Source organism: Sebastes fasciatus, chromosome 13 (genome assembly GCF_043250625.1).
Source record: "Sebastes fasciatus isolate fSebFas1 chromosome 13, fSebFas1.pri, whole genome shotgun sequence".
In the NCBI taxonomy this organism is placed as follows: domain Eukaryota; kingdom Metazoa; phylum Chordata; class Actinopteri; order Perciformes; family Sebastidae; genus Sebastes; species Sebastes fasciatus.
Window position 1 is genome coordinate 13,416,957 of NC_133807.1, and position 15,385 is coordinate 13,432,341.

The 15,385-nt window shown below is 37.0% G+C and overlaps 1 protein-coding gene and 1 non-coding gene across 2 annotated transcripts; both read right to left on the reverse strand.

The window, feature by feature from the left end:
- Nucleotides 1-953: 953 nt before the first annotated feature.
- kri1 (KRI1 homolog) lies at nt 954-10,457 on the reverse strand. Its single transcript, XM_074655611.1, has 18 exons — nt 10,257-10,457; nt 10,032-10,105; nt 9,025-9,127; nt 8,848-8,947; nt 7,953-8,010; nt 7,806-7,855; nt 7,619-7,721; nt 7,443-7,520; nt 7,096-7,208; nt 6,782-7,010; nt 6,451-6,621; nt 5,598-5,673; nt 4,675-4,793; nt 4,372-4,534; nt 4,164-4,294; nt 2,674-2,738; nt 2,485-2,580; nt 954-2,048 (listed from the first exon to the last, which is right to left on the reverse strand). Exons 1-18 carry the CDS (start codon nt 10,339-10,341, stop codon nt 1,565-1,567), a joined length of 2,298 nt encoding a protein of 765 aa, XP_074511712.1. The 5' UTR covers nt 10,342-10,457; the 3' UTR covers nt 954-1,564.
- LOC141781657 (Z30 small nucleolar RNA) lies at nt 3,621-3,719 on the reverse strand. The gene has a single exon (XR_012596918.1). It is a non-coding gene; the product is annotated as a Z30 small nucleolar RNA (small nucleolar RNA).
- Nucleotides 10,458-15,385: the final 4,928 nt, after the last annotated feature.

A 15,385-nucleotide genomic window follows, 5' to 3' on the forward strand; every position in this document is an offset into this window, starting at 1 on the left:
AGGATACCAATAACCTGAAATCAAAGCAGCTAAATGGAATTCAGCCATCATTCACTTCATTATTTATCTAAGTTTATGGAGTTAAGAAAATCTCAAACATTGTATCTATTGTTCTTCATACACATTCAAATTCTCCTTTTTGTTTTGATAGTCTGCTTGTTTGGTACGTTACCTGATTTGCCATCAGGGTAAAATGCCCCCTTAGAAACATTGTCTATTTACTGAAAACATATAAGGTGTTTTTGAATGTGCTTTCAGTATGTACAGTATGTTAATGTATAAATCAATCCAGTTTTAGGTGCTGTATCTAGAGTATTAAATGTTGTAGAACAACAATTGTTAATAGTATTATGACCGGGTAGTTTTATCTACAGATTGTATAATTTCGAGAAAGAATCATTTAAACTAAGTGATTAAATATTCCACCACTTTAATGACGTACAGCTTTAAAGTTTTAAACCTAAATTCCTTCAACTTCCACAACGACATGTCTATGAAAAAATGGTTTAAACATGCTTTTTTTTATATTTAATGCTAAATGTAGCAGTAGAATGCTAGTAGCACTCAGCTGGTTTTCAGTCATTGAAATTATATTATCTCTCTTTCTTTTGTCTTTCCTTTAAATTTAGTAGCAAACCTCCAATTCTGATTTAAGAAACAGCTGGATTAAGATACAAATAGTAATTGGACAAAAGAACACCTATACTATGGCTTTAATGACTCATATGTTAGTGTAGCCCTGACAGGTACAACTTTTAAGATGTTGCATTTATTAAGTCATTCATGTATTTAACTTTACAACCACAAACTAGAGACCTAGAGCATTCAGAGGATGGATGGCTTTCCTAGCTGGAGTCACAATAAGGGGGTTTCTGAGCAGTTGCCACAGCAGGAGTGCTCGCCATCTAATTGCTGAAAAATGCATTTCTTGCAGTTTCTCCAAATGTCAAGAGTTTAAGATTTTAGTTGTTTATTATCACGCTGGTTATACAAGTACAATCGTGTGAAATACTTTTTGCTGGAAAGCTCCATTAAAAGAATAAGATATATTACAATAACAAAAGGAAATACTTTGTACAGGCATGACTTTTTCTATGGTGTTCCTCAAAGTCTTGATGTCTTAATGTGGTATTTTGGAGGGGTTATTGCCATTCTCAAGTGGTAAAAAAATTGTTAAATTTGGCGCCAAATCTCTTAACAAATGGCATCAACCCAAAAATTGCTGCAACAACTTATGAGACATAATAGAACATGGGAATGACCATCATATACTTCATCATAATGTTCTAAATCCTTATACACTTTCACAATTCATTTTAATTCATTCATTTTTATTTCTGTTTTATCACTAGAACAAATTTTGAAATCTAAGCACAATATGAATGTAGCAAGAAAAATGTATACTCAACTAAGTATAAACAAATTAAAAATCCAAAATTTGTAGTCAGCATTTAAACATTTTTTCAAATCAAAAAATATAAACCAGTTTTTCATAATGTGTTTAATTCTTAGACCATAAAAATCAGTGGATTGTACTGTCGACAGGTATCTCGGAGATGATGGCTCACTTCTTGTTTTTCTGCTTCTCCATCTTCTCCTGTGCTTTCCTTCTCTGTCTGCCAAGCTGTCTGAAGAACAGTCTCTTGGGGTTCAGACCGTATGCCTTCAGTCTCTGTCTGCTGAACTCCCGGCCGCCTATATTCACCCCGTAGCTTCCTGATGTGAGGCGTCCACCGGTCTGCTTGTGCTTCTGCTTGGACCATATTGGCCTCTCAGTCCTGTTTTTCACCTCGCTAGGTTTATCTGCCGCTTTCTCGGCAGTAACCACCGTCTGGGGCTCCTCTTCCCGTTTCATCTTTTTCTTGGGTATCAGAACCTCTTCTTCCTCCTCCTCCTCCTCTCTGAGAGCTGAGTGTGCCTCTTCTGTAGAGTCCATGATGGCGACGTCACCATCCTCTGCTGCCTCGTCTTGCTTCTCAGCGTCCTTCAGATGATCTCTTTGCTTCTTCCCCACCTTGGTCTTTGCATCTGCCAGCTCCTTAGCTTCCCTGAAGATTAAATTCAGATAAATAGTGTTACATATTGCTCCAGTAATATGGCCGTGTATTGGCAAGAATCTGGCAATACAATACATATCATGATGCAAGGGTAACGACTCAATACATTGCAGTACTGTAAGCAAGGCGATATATTGCGATTTTTTAAGTTTAATTTCAACAAAACTGTCACGAACACTCCAGAAATACAGTACATCATTTTAGAATAGGCAAAAATAACATTTATACTGCATGTGATTATCATAAAGTGGGCAACAGCGGGCCGTCGGATTTTTAAGAGGTTAATTAAAAACCAATACAGTGTTTTGGAGAATCGATACAGTATCGAACAACATAATATACTCATGTGTATCGATATTTTTTTTTTTTACACCCGTATCCAGTGGATTTATAATCAGGTGGTGTGTGTGCATTGTGTTTTACTCACTCAGAATACATAGAGCTCAGGATCTCTCTCTTTCTCTTCTCATTCTGGGCCTTGATTATATAGTTCTTCAAATCACTCGTCTCTTCCTTGTCAGACCTGAGAGAACAGAAGAGAATGATCTGAGTGGAAGAAATGACTTGAGACAAAAGAACAGGTGTAACACTTCAACATAACGGACGGAGCCGGTACCTGAACATGCATGTCTTCTTCAGAGAGCACCAGCTGTTCAGCTCCTTATCATCAGCAGTTAAAATCTGAGGGAAGAATCAGTCTTAGTTCAAATCAACTCATGTCTTTCTGTGACACATTTGGTAATTTTTTTTGTCACATGGTGTTGGCTTCTTAGAGTTTAAAGGGATAGTTCAGGTGTTTTGAAGTGGGGTTGTATGAGGTACTTATCCATAGTCAGTGTATTACCTACATTAGGAGACGTTTGGCACGCCCCTAGTTTGGAGAAACAGACAAGATTTACCACACGGGAGCAAAGCAATGTACTGCTGTGGACGGGGGCAGCAACAAAACGTATTTTAGACACCTAAAAGAAAGGCTCACCTAAAGAAAAATCAGTATCAGTTTTAGTGTATGCTATATTTAGAATATTTCCACCGCTTTACCATTACAACCATCTGCGCTCTCTTCAAATCCACCAGAGTTCATTGACAAAAACAGTAATTTTATCTCGCAGATCACGGGAGTTGCTGATCTACCTCTGCCTCCATCGGCTAGTTTGTTTGCGTTATTGTGTGACTTTGGTGTTTTAAAGGGTTAATTCAGATTCACCAAAATCACACAATCACACAAACAAACTAACAGACCGAGGCAGCGGTAGACCAGCAACTCCCGTGTTCTGCAAGGTAAAATTACTGTTTTTGTCAATGGAGTCTGGTGGCTGTCAAGAGAGCACAGAAAACAGTTTCAGTTCCCCATCGGAAAGTGCTGTCTGACGGCAAGGTGAAGCGGTGTAAATATTCAAAATATAGTGTACACTTAAACAGATTTTTTTTTTTTTTAGATTGGCCTTTCTTTTAGGTGACTAAAACACGTTTTGCTGCCGGCACACATTGCTTTGATTCCATGCGGTAACTCGTCTAAGTCTTTAGGCTTTAAATGGTTCACATTTGCTGCTGCTGTGTGGTCTGCTCAGAGAGAAGATTAAGTGAAGATCATTCCCTGGTCAGAGCTCTCCCCGGAGGAAAAGCAATACCAGATCAGTCACCTCAGGCTCATCACTGCAACAACCAACATCCAGTCAGCCTGCATTTTATCCATTGATATTTTGTATTGACCCCTACCCCGAAAAGTAAAGTAGCTGTAAGTAGGCATGGAAGGACTGTCAAGCTTTGGATTTCTCCACATGTTGGAGTGATGTGTGTGAGGCTGTAGTAAGAGATACTCTGAGAATGACTTTATAATCGTCACTATTTTTGTGTTTTTTTTGTAGCATATTCTATGTGTTCTCTTCGGCCCAGATATCAAGCAAACATCGGACTTCTGACTGCAGAAGTCCAGGAGAGTCCTCTCCCACTCATGTTAGCCCGTTTCAAAACGTCGATGGTAAATCTGCCCCTGTTATTGTATACTGCATATGTGCATAGGGGTAGCAACAGTAACTAACGGGGGAGGGACTTGGAGAGAACAGTCAGATTATTTGGAGCTGGTGTAAGTGCTGCTGTTCTCACCTCATCAGTGGAGAGACCGAAGTCGTTGGCCAGAACCTGCCTGTAGCGGAACCTGCATGGGAGGTCGTCTATGATGTCCTCATAGTCCAGTTTATAGTACTCGTCTAAGTACTGCTCAAAGCTCTTCTCCTCTGGAATACAAACAGCCTGCAGTTAGACTACTGGATGCTGGAATTGTTTAAATGGTAGGAGGTTTACAGACACTTACTTGGGTCAAACACAGGCTTGTTTTTGGTGATGACTTCTGCAAAGTGGGACTTTTTTCTCTTTTTGCTCATTTGTGGCAAGTCCTCTTTCTTCATCTTCTTCCTCTCCTTTTTCTTCTTCTTCTTGGAGGTGGTCTGCTGGTTGGGGTCATAGTCTGCATCCATCTGTTTCAACAGGACGACTTTTGGTGAGCGAGTTTCTCTTTACCAGAACAAAACACACTTTGTCCAGACAATCTCACAGGTGACCAGCTGACAAGACCTCAGGATGAATGGATGCTTTCAGTAAAAATGAGTCTACTCACAATGAAGTTCTCATCTTCACAGTGGGGCCCAGAGGCATCATTCTCCTCTCCATCCCACTCCTCTTCACCGCAGTCCTCCTCTCGAGCCTCTCCTGTCCAAGTGTCCCAGTTCCAGTGCTCTGTTGCACACACAAGACGCCATGGATTAATGGATTATAGGCGTGGAGGAGGAAAAAGGAAGAAAATCGATACAGCATAGTATCGCAATATTTTGCGAGGCAATATTGTATCGATACACAGACGTCAAGTATCAATCTTTTATTATATAAACTATTAATTTAACAATCTGACGGCTGCTATTCTGTCTTTCACAGGTTGTAGCGGACTCAGTATTGAAGCTAGAGTGAAGATACTGGTAACAAATTAAACTAGAGAATGTAAGGTTGTAATGTTAGCTTATCAGCTAAATAACACTCAAAACTTAAGCAAAATTTTGGTGAGGGAAAACTAGCATGGCCATTTTCAAAGGGGTCCCTTGACCTCTGACCTCAAGATATGTGAACAAAAACTGAGATGAACAGAATGAAAACTGTATCTTATTAGATAAAACAGATGTTGACAAACAACTTCAATAATTTGCAGTTGAAAAAGGGTAATAAATCGCAATATATCTTATCGCAATACTCAGCATATCACAAAATGTTTAAAAATCGCAATAAGATCATATCGTGACTCAAGTATTGTGATAATATCGTATCGTTGGGTCTCTGGGTTACAACTTCAACTAACATTTCTTTATAAATTCCCAGTCACTCTACGCATTGAAACACATACGTATAATTACCGACAGATTGCTGTTCTCCTTACTACCTAACTATTCAAATCCTATGAATCTTCTCTAGACAATTTCTTTCCAACTTCGAGAAGAAACGACATGTTTCAACACTGCTGCATCAGCGAACACGAAGAAACCAGAGGCTTACCCTCAACTTCATCATCGTCATCAAACTGAGGCTTCTCCTCCTCTTCTCCTCCGTAGTATTCAGCTCCAAAGAATTTCTGCAAACAAGAAGGGAAGAAAAATTAAACACGTTGCTGATGAGTTTAAATGCAAGAAGAAAAAGACAATTTTAGTTTTGTTAAAGGACAGTGGCAGTAGTATCTCTATAAACCAACATGCGTGTTGGCTGGTTTAAAACCTCTGAACTGAGAGGCAGCTACTGTCTTCCCTGAGTTAAAAGGCTAATCAGCCAAACACAGCACACCTGTGTGAGTCGGGCCTTTTTCACTTGTCATAGTAGGAAAAGCACAGGTGTTACTAATCACGCTAACGACGGCTCTGTTCAGGGCCGTACTGAGGATCAAACCTAATTAGTTCAACACAGTGCACCTGTGTGAGCTGGAAAATGGCAGCCCTCATTCAGACATTAATGGGCCAAAAACTGACTTGTAGCTCTTTTTGACACTGAAAAGCAGCTTTATGGTGTTTAATAGCGTTCAAATTAAATAACAATCTGCAAGTTTAAGCTTTCAGGTTCATTGGCAGCATATGAGAGTTTGACCGTGCTCTGTCATCATTTGAGCACATGCTAATCATCATCATCGTCACCGCAGCGCGCAGGTTTTAGTTGCTTAGTAACGGCAGGCCCGCCAGGAGCGCAACCTCCCAAGCACCTTGGATAAAAGGATGAAAGCGACAGAGCTGACGTATTCATGTGAGCAACCCCTTAAAGTGAGCACACGAATAACAATTCCCAAAGAGAAACTGAGGTTGTCCTGCAAAATCATTTAACTGTGTGTCCGTATTTTTGTAGTAGTGCGAGTGTATACACCCACCTGCATGAGCTGGTCGTGCTGTTGTGGATTGAACTCTCCCTCCAGGTCAGTCTGACTGAAGGCCAGCTGCTCGTTGCCGGTCAGCTCCTGAAGCTTCTTCAGCTTCTCCATAATCTCGTTTCGCTTCAAGTTCTTCAGCTGCTTCAGCTGCTCCCGCTTCTGCTCTTTCTCCTGTAAGAGTTGTTGGGAAAGGGAGCGAAAGGAAAGCAGAGAGAACGGTTGGTTTATATTAGCTAATGAATGAAGGATTTCATACTGAGAAGCAGAAAGAGCAACTGGAGGAATCAAGGGCTTTGGTTAGTTTTTTTTTTTTTTTTAACATGACACGCACCTTGTCCTTCCTTTCTTTCACTTCGTCCCTTTTAAGTTTCCGGCGGTCGTCTTTGGAGCGCACGGAGGTGGCGATGCTGCGGGGGTAGGTCTTGATCCGCTGAGCGTCGGGCTCTTCGAAGCGGAAGTTGTAGCTTCTTTCAAAGTCCTCCTGCTTCTCCAAGAAGGTCTCCCCTTCCTCTTCAGAGTCCTCCACATCGTCCTGGAGCACCTCGTCGTAGGTTGGGATCCTGAACACATCAGGAGAGTTTGCATATGAATTATGTTTCCTTCACAGCTCACAGGGAACTAACATCCACACAGGCGGCAACCTACCGTTCATCATCTTTGTCGTCATCATCCAGGTAGCCTTTGTTGAGGAAGTAGTCTCTCAGGAAACGCTCCTTCTCATCCAGCTCTGGGTTGTTCCAGTAGTCCCTTAAGTATCTCTGTCTCAACACAAACCAGTCTCATTACTAAGCAATAGGGATGTCACAAGAACCGATACTTCAGTACACAAGTTGATGCCAAAACTCAAGTAGTATCGAATTAGTATCGAGAATCGTGGAATTTCACTTGTATTGATATCGTGACATCCCTACTACGCAAGCCTCTGTGTCTAACCAAAATTAATTTCCCATCATGCTTTCTTGCACACTGTCCGATATATTTCACACACTCACCATGTCCTTCACCTCCTCCGGACCATCGAGGTCAGCCTGGCCCTTCAGCCACTCCACAAAGTCTTCCTCTTCTTTATCCTACAGACAGATACAAGAGCACAGAAGTTCATCCTGATCTGTAATGCTCTCATATTTCTCCATTTCACGATGGGAAGTAACTGGTAACAGCTTCTGACCTTCTCATCCTGTGTTTTGATCCTCTTGGTCAGAAACTCAGATGGTCCGTCTCCCTCGCCAGCCTCATTGTCGTCGTCGCTGTCTTGGATGAACTTACGGAAGCTGCGGAGAGGTTTAAGTTTCTGTAAATAGTCTGTTATAGAGTTACACTGCCAGACAGACACCATCAGATTGTTTGAGTCCTACCTGTCTTTCAGCTCCCGCTGCTCCTGAATGTAGCTCGGAGAGGCAGCTCTCTTTGAAAGAAAACAATGATGATTAACAATTAATAAAAACACCGGTAAGTATTTCCATATTCCTGAGGGAACTAAATTATCTGGCAACAGGGTCTACCTCCTCCATTCTCTTGGCGGCCTCCTCATCATCACTGTCGTCATCGTCCTCATATTTGCTGTAAAGTAAAAAACAAAAAGATCAGAAGATTTAAAAAAAATAATTGGAAAATAGCAAAAGCACTCTTTGTGTATATGTCAATAATAGATGTGATACAGTTTAGAGCCGCAGCGATAATCGATTAATTTGTTAACTATTAAATTTATCGCCAACTATTTTGATAATTGATTAATTGGTTTGAGTCATTTTTTAAGAAACAAATCTCTGATTCCAGCTTCTCAAATGTGAATATTTTCTGGTCCCTTTACTCCTCTATGACAGTAAACTGAATATCTTTGAGTTGTGGACCAAACAAGACATTTGAGGATGTCATCTTGGGCTTTGGGAAACACTGATCGGCATTTTTCACCATTTTCTCACATTTTATAGAGGTACAGGTATACAAAAATGATAAAAACAATAAATAGAGATATAAAAGATTCAGAGTGAATGGGTGAACAAAGTGTGTACAGTCCGTCAATAAATAAATGAAGTATGTACAATAAATAAATGTAATATGTGCAGTCTATAAGTGGTATATAGGATGTATAGTGTAAAGTAAGTGTAAAGTGCGCCAGTGGATAGAGTCCAAGATGGTTGCAGATAGTGCGTGTTTAAAGTTCTTAAAGTCCTCATAGTTCTCATATGGGGGTCAGCCTTGGTTGTGGAGCCTGAAGGCTACCAGCATGAAGGACTGACCCAGGTGCTTTGTGTTGTGCCGAGGGGGGACTATAGGAATAATGATCCTGATGGAAGGACCCAAACTGCACCATCACTCTGTGAAATCTGATTGTGGTGCAGTCAGACATAGTAAATGTTAGTAAATAATAGTAAATGAAATCAGTAGCTCACTCACCCCTCCTTTTCCAGTATGACTTTACGTTCATAGTCCTTGAGATACATGGGCTTTACTGCTTTCTTCGAGGTTGAAGGCTTCTCATCGCTGGTGGATGCTTCTGAAAGATTTAATGTTTTGTTTATATTAAGATGTCCTACAGACCGTGAAAGCAACACCAATGATAGCAGTAATCACCTTCTGAGTAGAACTTCGCATCTGTCTGGTAGATTTTGGGGTCTCTCTTCTTCAGCAGCGACAATGTTCTGTAGAAATCCCTCTCAACTTCAGGGTCCAGTTCCTGGGAGGGCAAATAACAGCCAGTCAGTTAACATGATGAACACAACAGCACCTTATTGTTATCTGTTGCTGGTGTGGGAAGAGCAGAAGATGCAGCAATGCTAACTAACCACTTCACTGTCTCCAGAGCTGGACGACTCCTCAGAGTCACTCTCATCTACTCGGTCTATATTTATATATTGTATATTGTGTATATATATATATATATATATATATATATAGTATATACTATATATATATATTATATATATAATATATAGTATATACTATATATATAATATATAGTATATACTATATATAATATATATATATTATATATAGTATATATATTATATAATATATATATATATTATATATATATATATATATATATTATATTATATATATATATATATTATATTATATTATATATATATATATTATATTATATTATATATATATATATTATATTATATTATATATATATTATATTATATATTATATATATAATATTATATTATATATATTATATATATATTATATATATAATATTTATATATATATTATATATTATATATATATTATATATTATATATATATATTATATATATTATATATTATATATATATATAATATATATAAAATATATATTATATATATATATTATATATTATATATATATAATATATATATAATATATATATATATTTATATAGTATATACTATATATATATTATTTTACACTTTTTATAATTAATTGAAACCATTGACATATATATATGACCTACGATAGCCTATATATTACATATTATTTTTATTTTATTTTATCTTTATATACAGTCTTCTTATTTCGCTTGCTCGTAGAAACAGTAAACAATCTGTTGCTGGTGTGGAAAAGAGCAGAAGAAGAAGTGATGCTAACTAACCAGTTCACTGTCTCCAGAGCTGGACGACTCAGAGTCGCTCTCATCATCTGCTCGGTCTCCATATCGGTCCTTCACTGCACAACAACAACACAACACACAGACATTAGACCCACAGATAACACAGCTGTATAACACAAACAACTTGAAGCTAGCTACAGTTCCCCCATGCTGGGTTGTTAGCTGGATGGTTTAGCCCTCCATCGTTAGCTAAGCTAACACACTCACGTCTCTGCAGCTCTTCTCTCTGTCGGTATTTATCATACCTCTGAGCGAACCCGGAGTTGATTTTCAACTCCGACTTGCCTGACATGGTTTTAATGAAGCAGATCGCTTTATACTACAATTTAAACTACACAAGAGTAACGGGAAGTCCTTCCAGCTGCTGCATGTGTCTGTAGAAAGATGAACCACGTGGCTTCCGGTAAGCAGGTCACAGATGACATACACAGTCCACCACGTGTCCACCATGTGTCCACCAGGAGGCGCACTGACACTGAGCTTCACCACTTTATCATTTTATACAGTGACAGACAGAAGCAAATCTCTAGAATACGTTGTAAAAAAAATATTTATTCACTAAAATACACAACATTTTTGGATTTATATATATATATATATATATATATAATAGAAAGTTAGTAACCAAAAATGTTGTGTATTTTAGTGAAGTGAAGTATAATATTGCATACTTTTTATAATTAATTGAAATCATTGACATTTATATATAGCCTATATATTACATAATATTATTTTATTTTATCTTTATATACAGTCTATGATTGAAAATCACTTCTTAATTTGCTTGCTCTTATATATATATAATTTTACACTTTTTAAAATGAATTGAAACCATTGACATATATATATGACCTATGATAGCCTATATATTACATATTATTATTTTTATTTCATTTTATCTTTATATACAGTCTATGATTGAAAATCACTTCTTAATTTTCTTGCTCTAATATTTAGATATTATATATATATATTATTTTACACTTTTAATAATTAATTGAAACCATTGACATATATATATATATATATATATGACCTATGATAGCCTATATATTACATATTATTATTATTTATTTTATTTTATCTTTATATACAGTCTATGATTAGAAATCACTACTTCATTTGTTTGCTCTTATATTTATATATTTTTTATATATATATATAATTATTTTACACTTTTTTTAATTAGTTGAAACAATTGACATATATATACAATATATATATTACACTTTTTATAATTAATTGAAACCATTGATATATATATATATATATATATATATATATATGACCTATGATAGCCTATATATTACATATTATTATTTTTATTTTATTTTATCTTTATATACAGTCTATGATTGAAACTCTTCTTAATTCGCTTGCTCGAATAAACAGTAAAAATACGTTTTTTAAAACATTATAGTAACAGATTTGAAGTAGCCTAATCCCTGAGAACAAAAGAGTTCCCTCGTCTTTTATCTTTTTAAAATGTTGTTATTATCTGCAATGTTTTTTTATTTATCATTTAGTATTTAATTTAATTCATTATTTTATTGTATTTATTATAATATTGTATTTACACTATTTAATGAATATGAAAGCGAATGTATAATATTTATTGTTATAACGTAAATAGACATAAATGAAATTATATCTGAAAACATAAACCTACAAAAGGCTACACTGACATCTCCAAACATTACAAATACCCACAGATTGGACATTTTAATAAAGTCAACAGAGTAATGTAACTTTTCATTCAATTAGCAGCTAACACACTGTTTTGGCTTGTCTTGACCTTTCCAGCCACCAATAAAGCACCAATTAAGAACCCAATTTTAATCTGAGAAATTGCCAAATAAACACAAATGTCAGCTCACGAAAGTGAAAAGGCAAGCTGTCTGTAGAATGAAGATCACCTTACAGAGAGATAATCTAAGCTATATCAAAAATGCTCATGCAGATCTAGTGTTAATTTGATTGGTAACCAAAACCATTGAAATACAACATTTTTTTTAATTATCAGTAAATTTCTTACTAGGGTTAATTATTTCTACTCCAGTTACCATGTCTGAGTGAACCACCTGCACTACTATGTCAATGACATATCCCACACGGGAAAATAAGAATAATACTGATTAGTAAAGTGAGTCATGTCTGTTTGTGTGATCACTGATGGGACAGGACAGTCTTTTCCCCAGTTTAAAGAGAGGATGTTTACTCGATACGGGGAGAGTTGAGGGGGCGAGGCTGTGGGAGACAAAACAGTACGACGTCATGTCCCATATCAGAGCAGTCTGGGATGAACATGATCCAGAACAAACCTGACTGGACTGACATGGCTCACATATACTGTATGAGCTATGTGACGGCATCAACATAGGTCAAAGACATGAAGAACGCCCCCTGAAACAGAATAATATAACTCATTGATAATCATGTCAGCAGTTAAACATAAAGCTTTAACCTGGTGCAGACACTGAGTATTGACCATCCACAGATAGCGCTGTGTGTGTGTGGCATATGAGGAAACAACAGTAAGGTACAAAACATGATTGTGAGTCTAAAGACGCAATAGTCCATCCCATACCCCTTGTAATGTCCCTCTAAATTCCTGTTGTGGGACACCTAAAGGCTGTTTTGTCAGTGTAAAAATACTTCCCCCAATGACTGGAAACACATAATTGTCACTCCACCACAAAGCCAGTTAGCATCCGACCAGTACTTTTAAAAGTTACAGATAAACTCATTGAACAACTGACAACTTATCTTAACACAAGACAGTTTTGTTTACATCATATGCAGTTTGGCTTTAGAGCAAATTATTCCACAGAAACAGATACCTTATATCAATAAAATCTAGATCTTGATAAAGGAGGAGTAGTTGGTGCTGTATTTTCACATTTTTTACTCATTTTTAAATTAAAGTTTTCATCTAAATCCCTGTGTTATTAGTATCTAATAGGATGCAGTGTGTTAAAGCTGATGATGCTGTAACATGAAATGAACAATGGGTATACCTCAAGGGTCAGGGTAAGGCCCCCGGTTATTTAGCCTGTATATTAAAGGTACTCTATATGACATCCAGAGCATTAATATAGCAGCAAACATCTATTTGCTATGTCAAGATATAGAGGAGTAATGTCTACCTGAGCAATGAATGGAGCTTCTCCGTGCTTTGTTGCCATAGACGGGCTGGCCTTGCATGCCTTTTAGTTCATGTTCGTGTTTGTGAGCCGGCTCAACCGTCGCAAGGCAATAGAAATGCTCCCCATCTCGCATTTAGCACCTTTACTGATCTTCACCAACTGTGTCACAGGTAAGAATGGCAAATGTATGCTGATGACACTGTTGTATATACATGAAAAAAACAGCTGTAAGGCTAACTACTGTTATGCTATTACATGGTGGCTTAGTTTGAGTATTGGCAAGACAAAAAAGTATGTTTTTCTTCAAAACCAATATACGACCCTATAACGTTTTCATCAAGCACAAAAAGAGTGATGCAGTTAAGTTAAGTTAAGTTAAGTATCTTTTCGTAATCATGGATCCAAATCGTAATTTTATATGTTAAATTAAATATTTCCAAAATAATTGCAAACCATTAAATACAACATGGTGAATTATAGTCAAATTGGGATAATTCAAATCTGGAAAAAAAGCCAATTCAATCATTATTGCAGGATTCTACTTTGTTTTCTCTTCATGTCATTCCCCATCTCTCTCTCTATCTTTTCATTTCCTATAATAATAACGGCATAAATTAACTCCCAAATGAAAAAATAAATAGATAAAATTGTTTGAGGGGACACATTTTAAGAGGGTCTTCTTGTAAGAGTGGGTGGATTCTGAGAATATAAACTAGAAAATCTGGAAACTCCTCCATGAACAACTTTGATCAAATATTATTGGTTGCACCATTGGTCAAGCTGTGGTCTGGTGAGTAGTGTGTGCCTCCCAGATGGGAGTGGTCTCTCCCCAACAAAACACAGTCTGAGCAAAGGTCAGTGATGGTCCGGCTGGCTGGTTTTGTTTATCAGGTGAGCAGTGATGTCGTATCCTCACACTTTGGGAGATCACATGTCTTAAACATCAGGTGAAAGTTAAAGGAACCTACTGAGAAATGTCATAGAATGAATTGGTACAAAATGGGACAACCTTGCCATATTTATTCAACACCAAAATTTAAACAAAGTAGAAACACTAAATTAGCTTTTATTGTATAACTGTTTATGAATGAAGTTGAGTCATGTGTGTAAAAGTAACTGTATTCAGTTAATTGGATGTTACAGCTTTCTTTCAAACTGAAAAAACACATGTAGAAAACACTTCACGACTTCAGCATGGATTTTATTAAATTCATCTGTGGAAGGAAACTGGAATGATCCAGCCTGCCATACATGACCTTCGAGGTTTAATTAATGATTAATGATGCAGAGGGATTCAGATGAAACTTTTCTTTGAAAAACAGATGTTTTCTGCAGTTTGCGCAAACAAAAACAAATTGTACCACAGGAGTAAATGCTTTCACAATGAGTGTTGAAATTCAGTGACGAATCAGGAAAGGCTCGATGATGTCATGGATATAGCTGTATTAATAATCATATTTTCCTCAGAGGGAGATCTGAGAGTTGACATGAACTGTTTGTTTTCTTATCTACATGTTTACCCACATGGTTTACCCACATGTATAGATGTGTCGCTGCATCTTTTACCTGAATTGTGTTATCACCTCAACACTTCCACTCTTCCTCAGCCTTGAACTTTGCACGTGACATGCCCCCGGCTGGGTCACAAAGCTGTTTGTTTTCCCTCTCTTCTCGGATAGCAGTGGTTGTGGCTTACTCTTAAAGCTATCACAAAACATGGATTACAATGAAAAAAAATGGTTTATTAAAGCTATGGCCACAAGGTTGTAAACACAAACTCATGACCATGTCTACCAAGCTGTGCCTGGAGTTATGTACAAATCAGTTCAATATACTATACTGTTTTATTATTATAAAAAGCACCTGACAAGTTACTGTTATGATCAACATGTAAACACAAAAGTCATATTACCAAATTATGAGGGCTATTTATTAATGTATTCAGCCTATATTCAGAATGTATAAACATTGTAAAAGACTTTCCAGTTCCATGGGTTGATATATCTTTTAATTTTATGCGCAAATAAATAAAAGGCTAATAGAGAGAGACTTTCTGGGACTCAGTGTTGCTACTTTTCCTTTCTGTGGTCCCACGGTGTTCAAGAATTTCTAAGAAACTGTGTGGGTTTTGTCTTTCAATGTGCCGGCCTGACTTTCTAGGAAGAAGGTCTCGTTTTCCATAGAAGAACT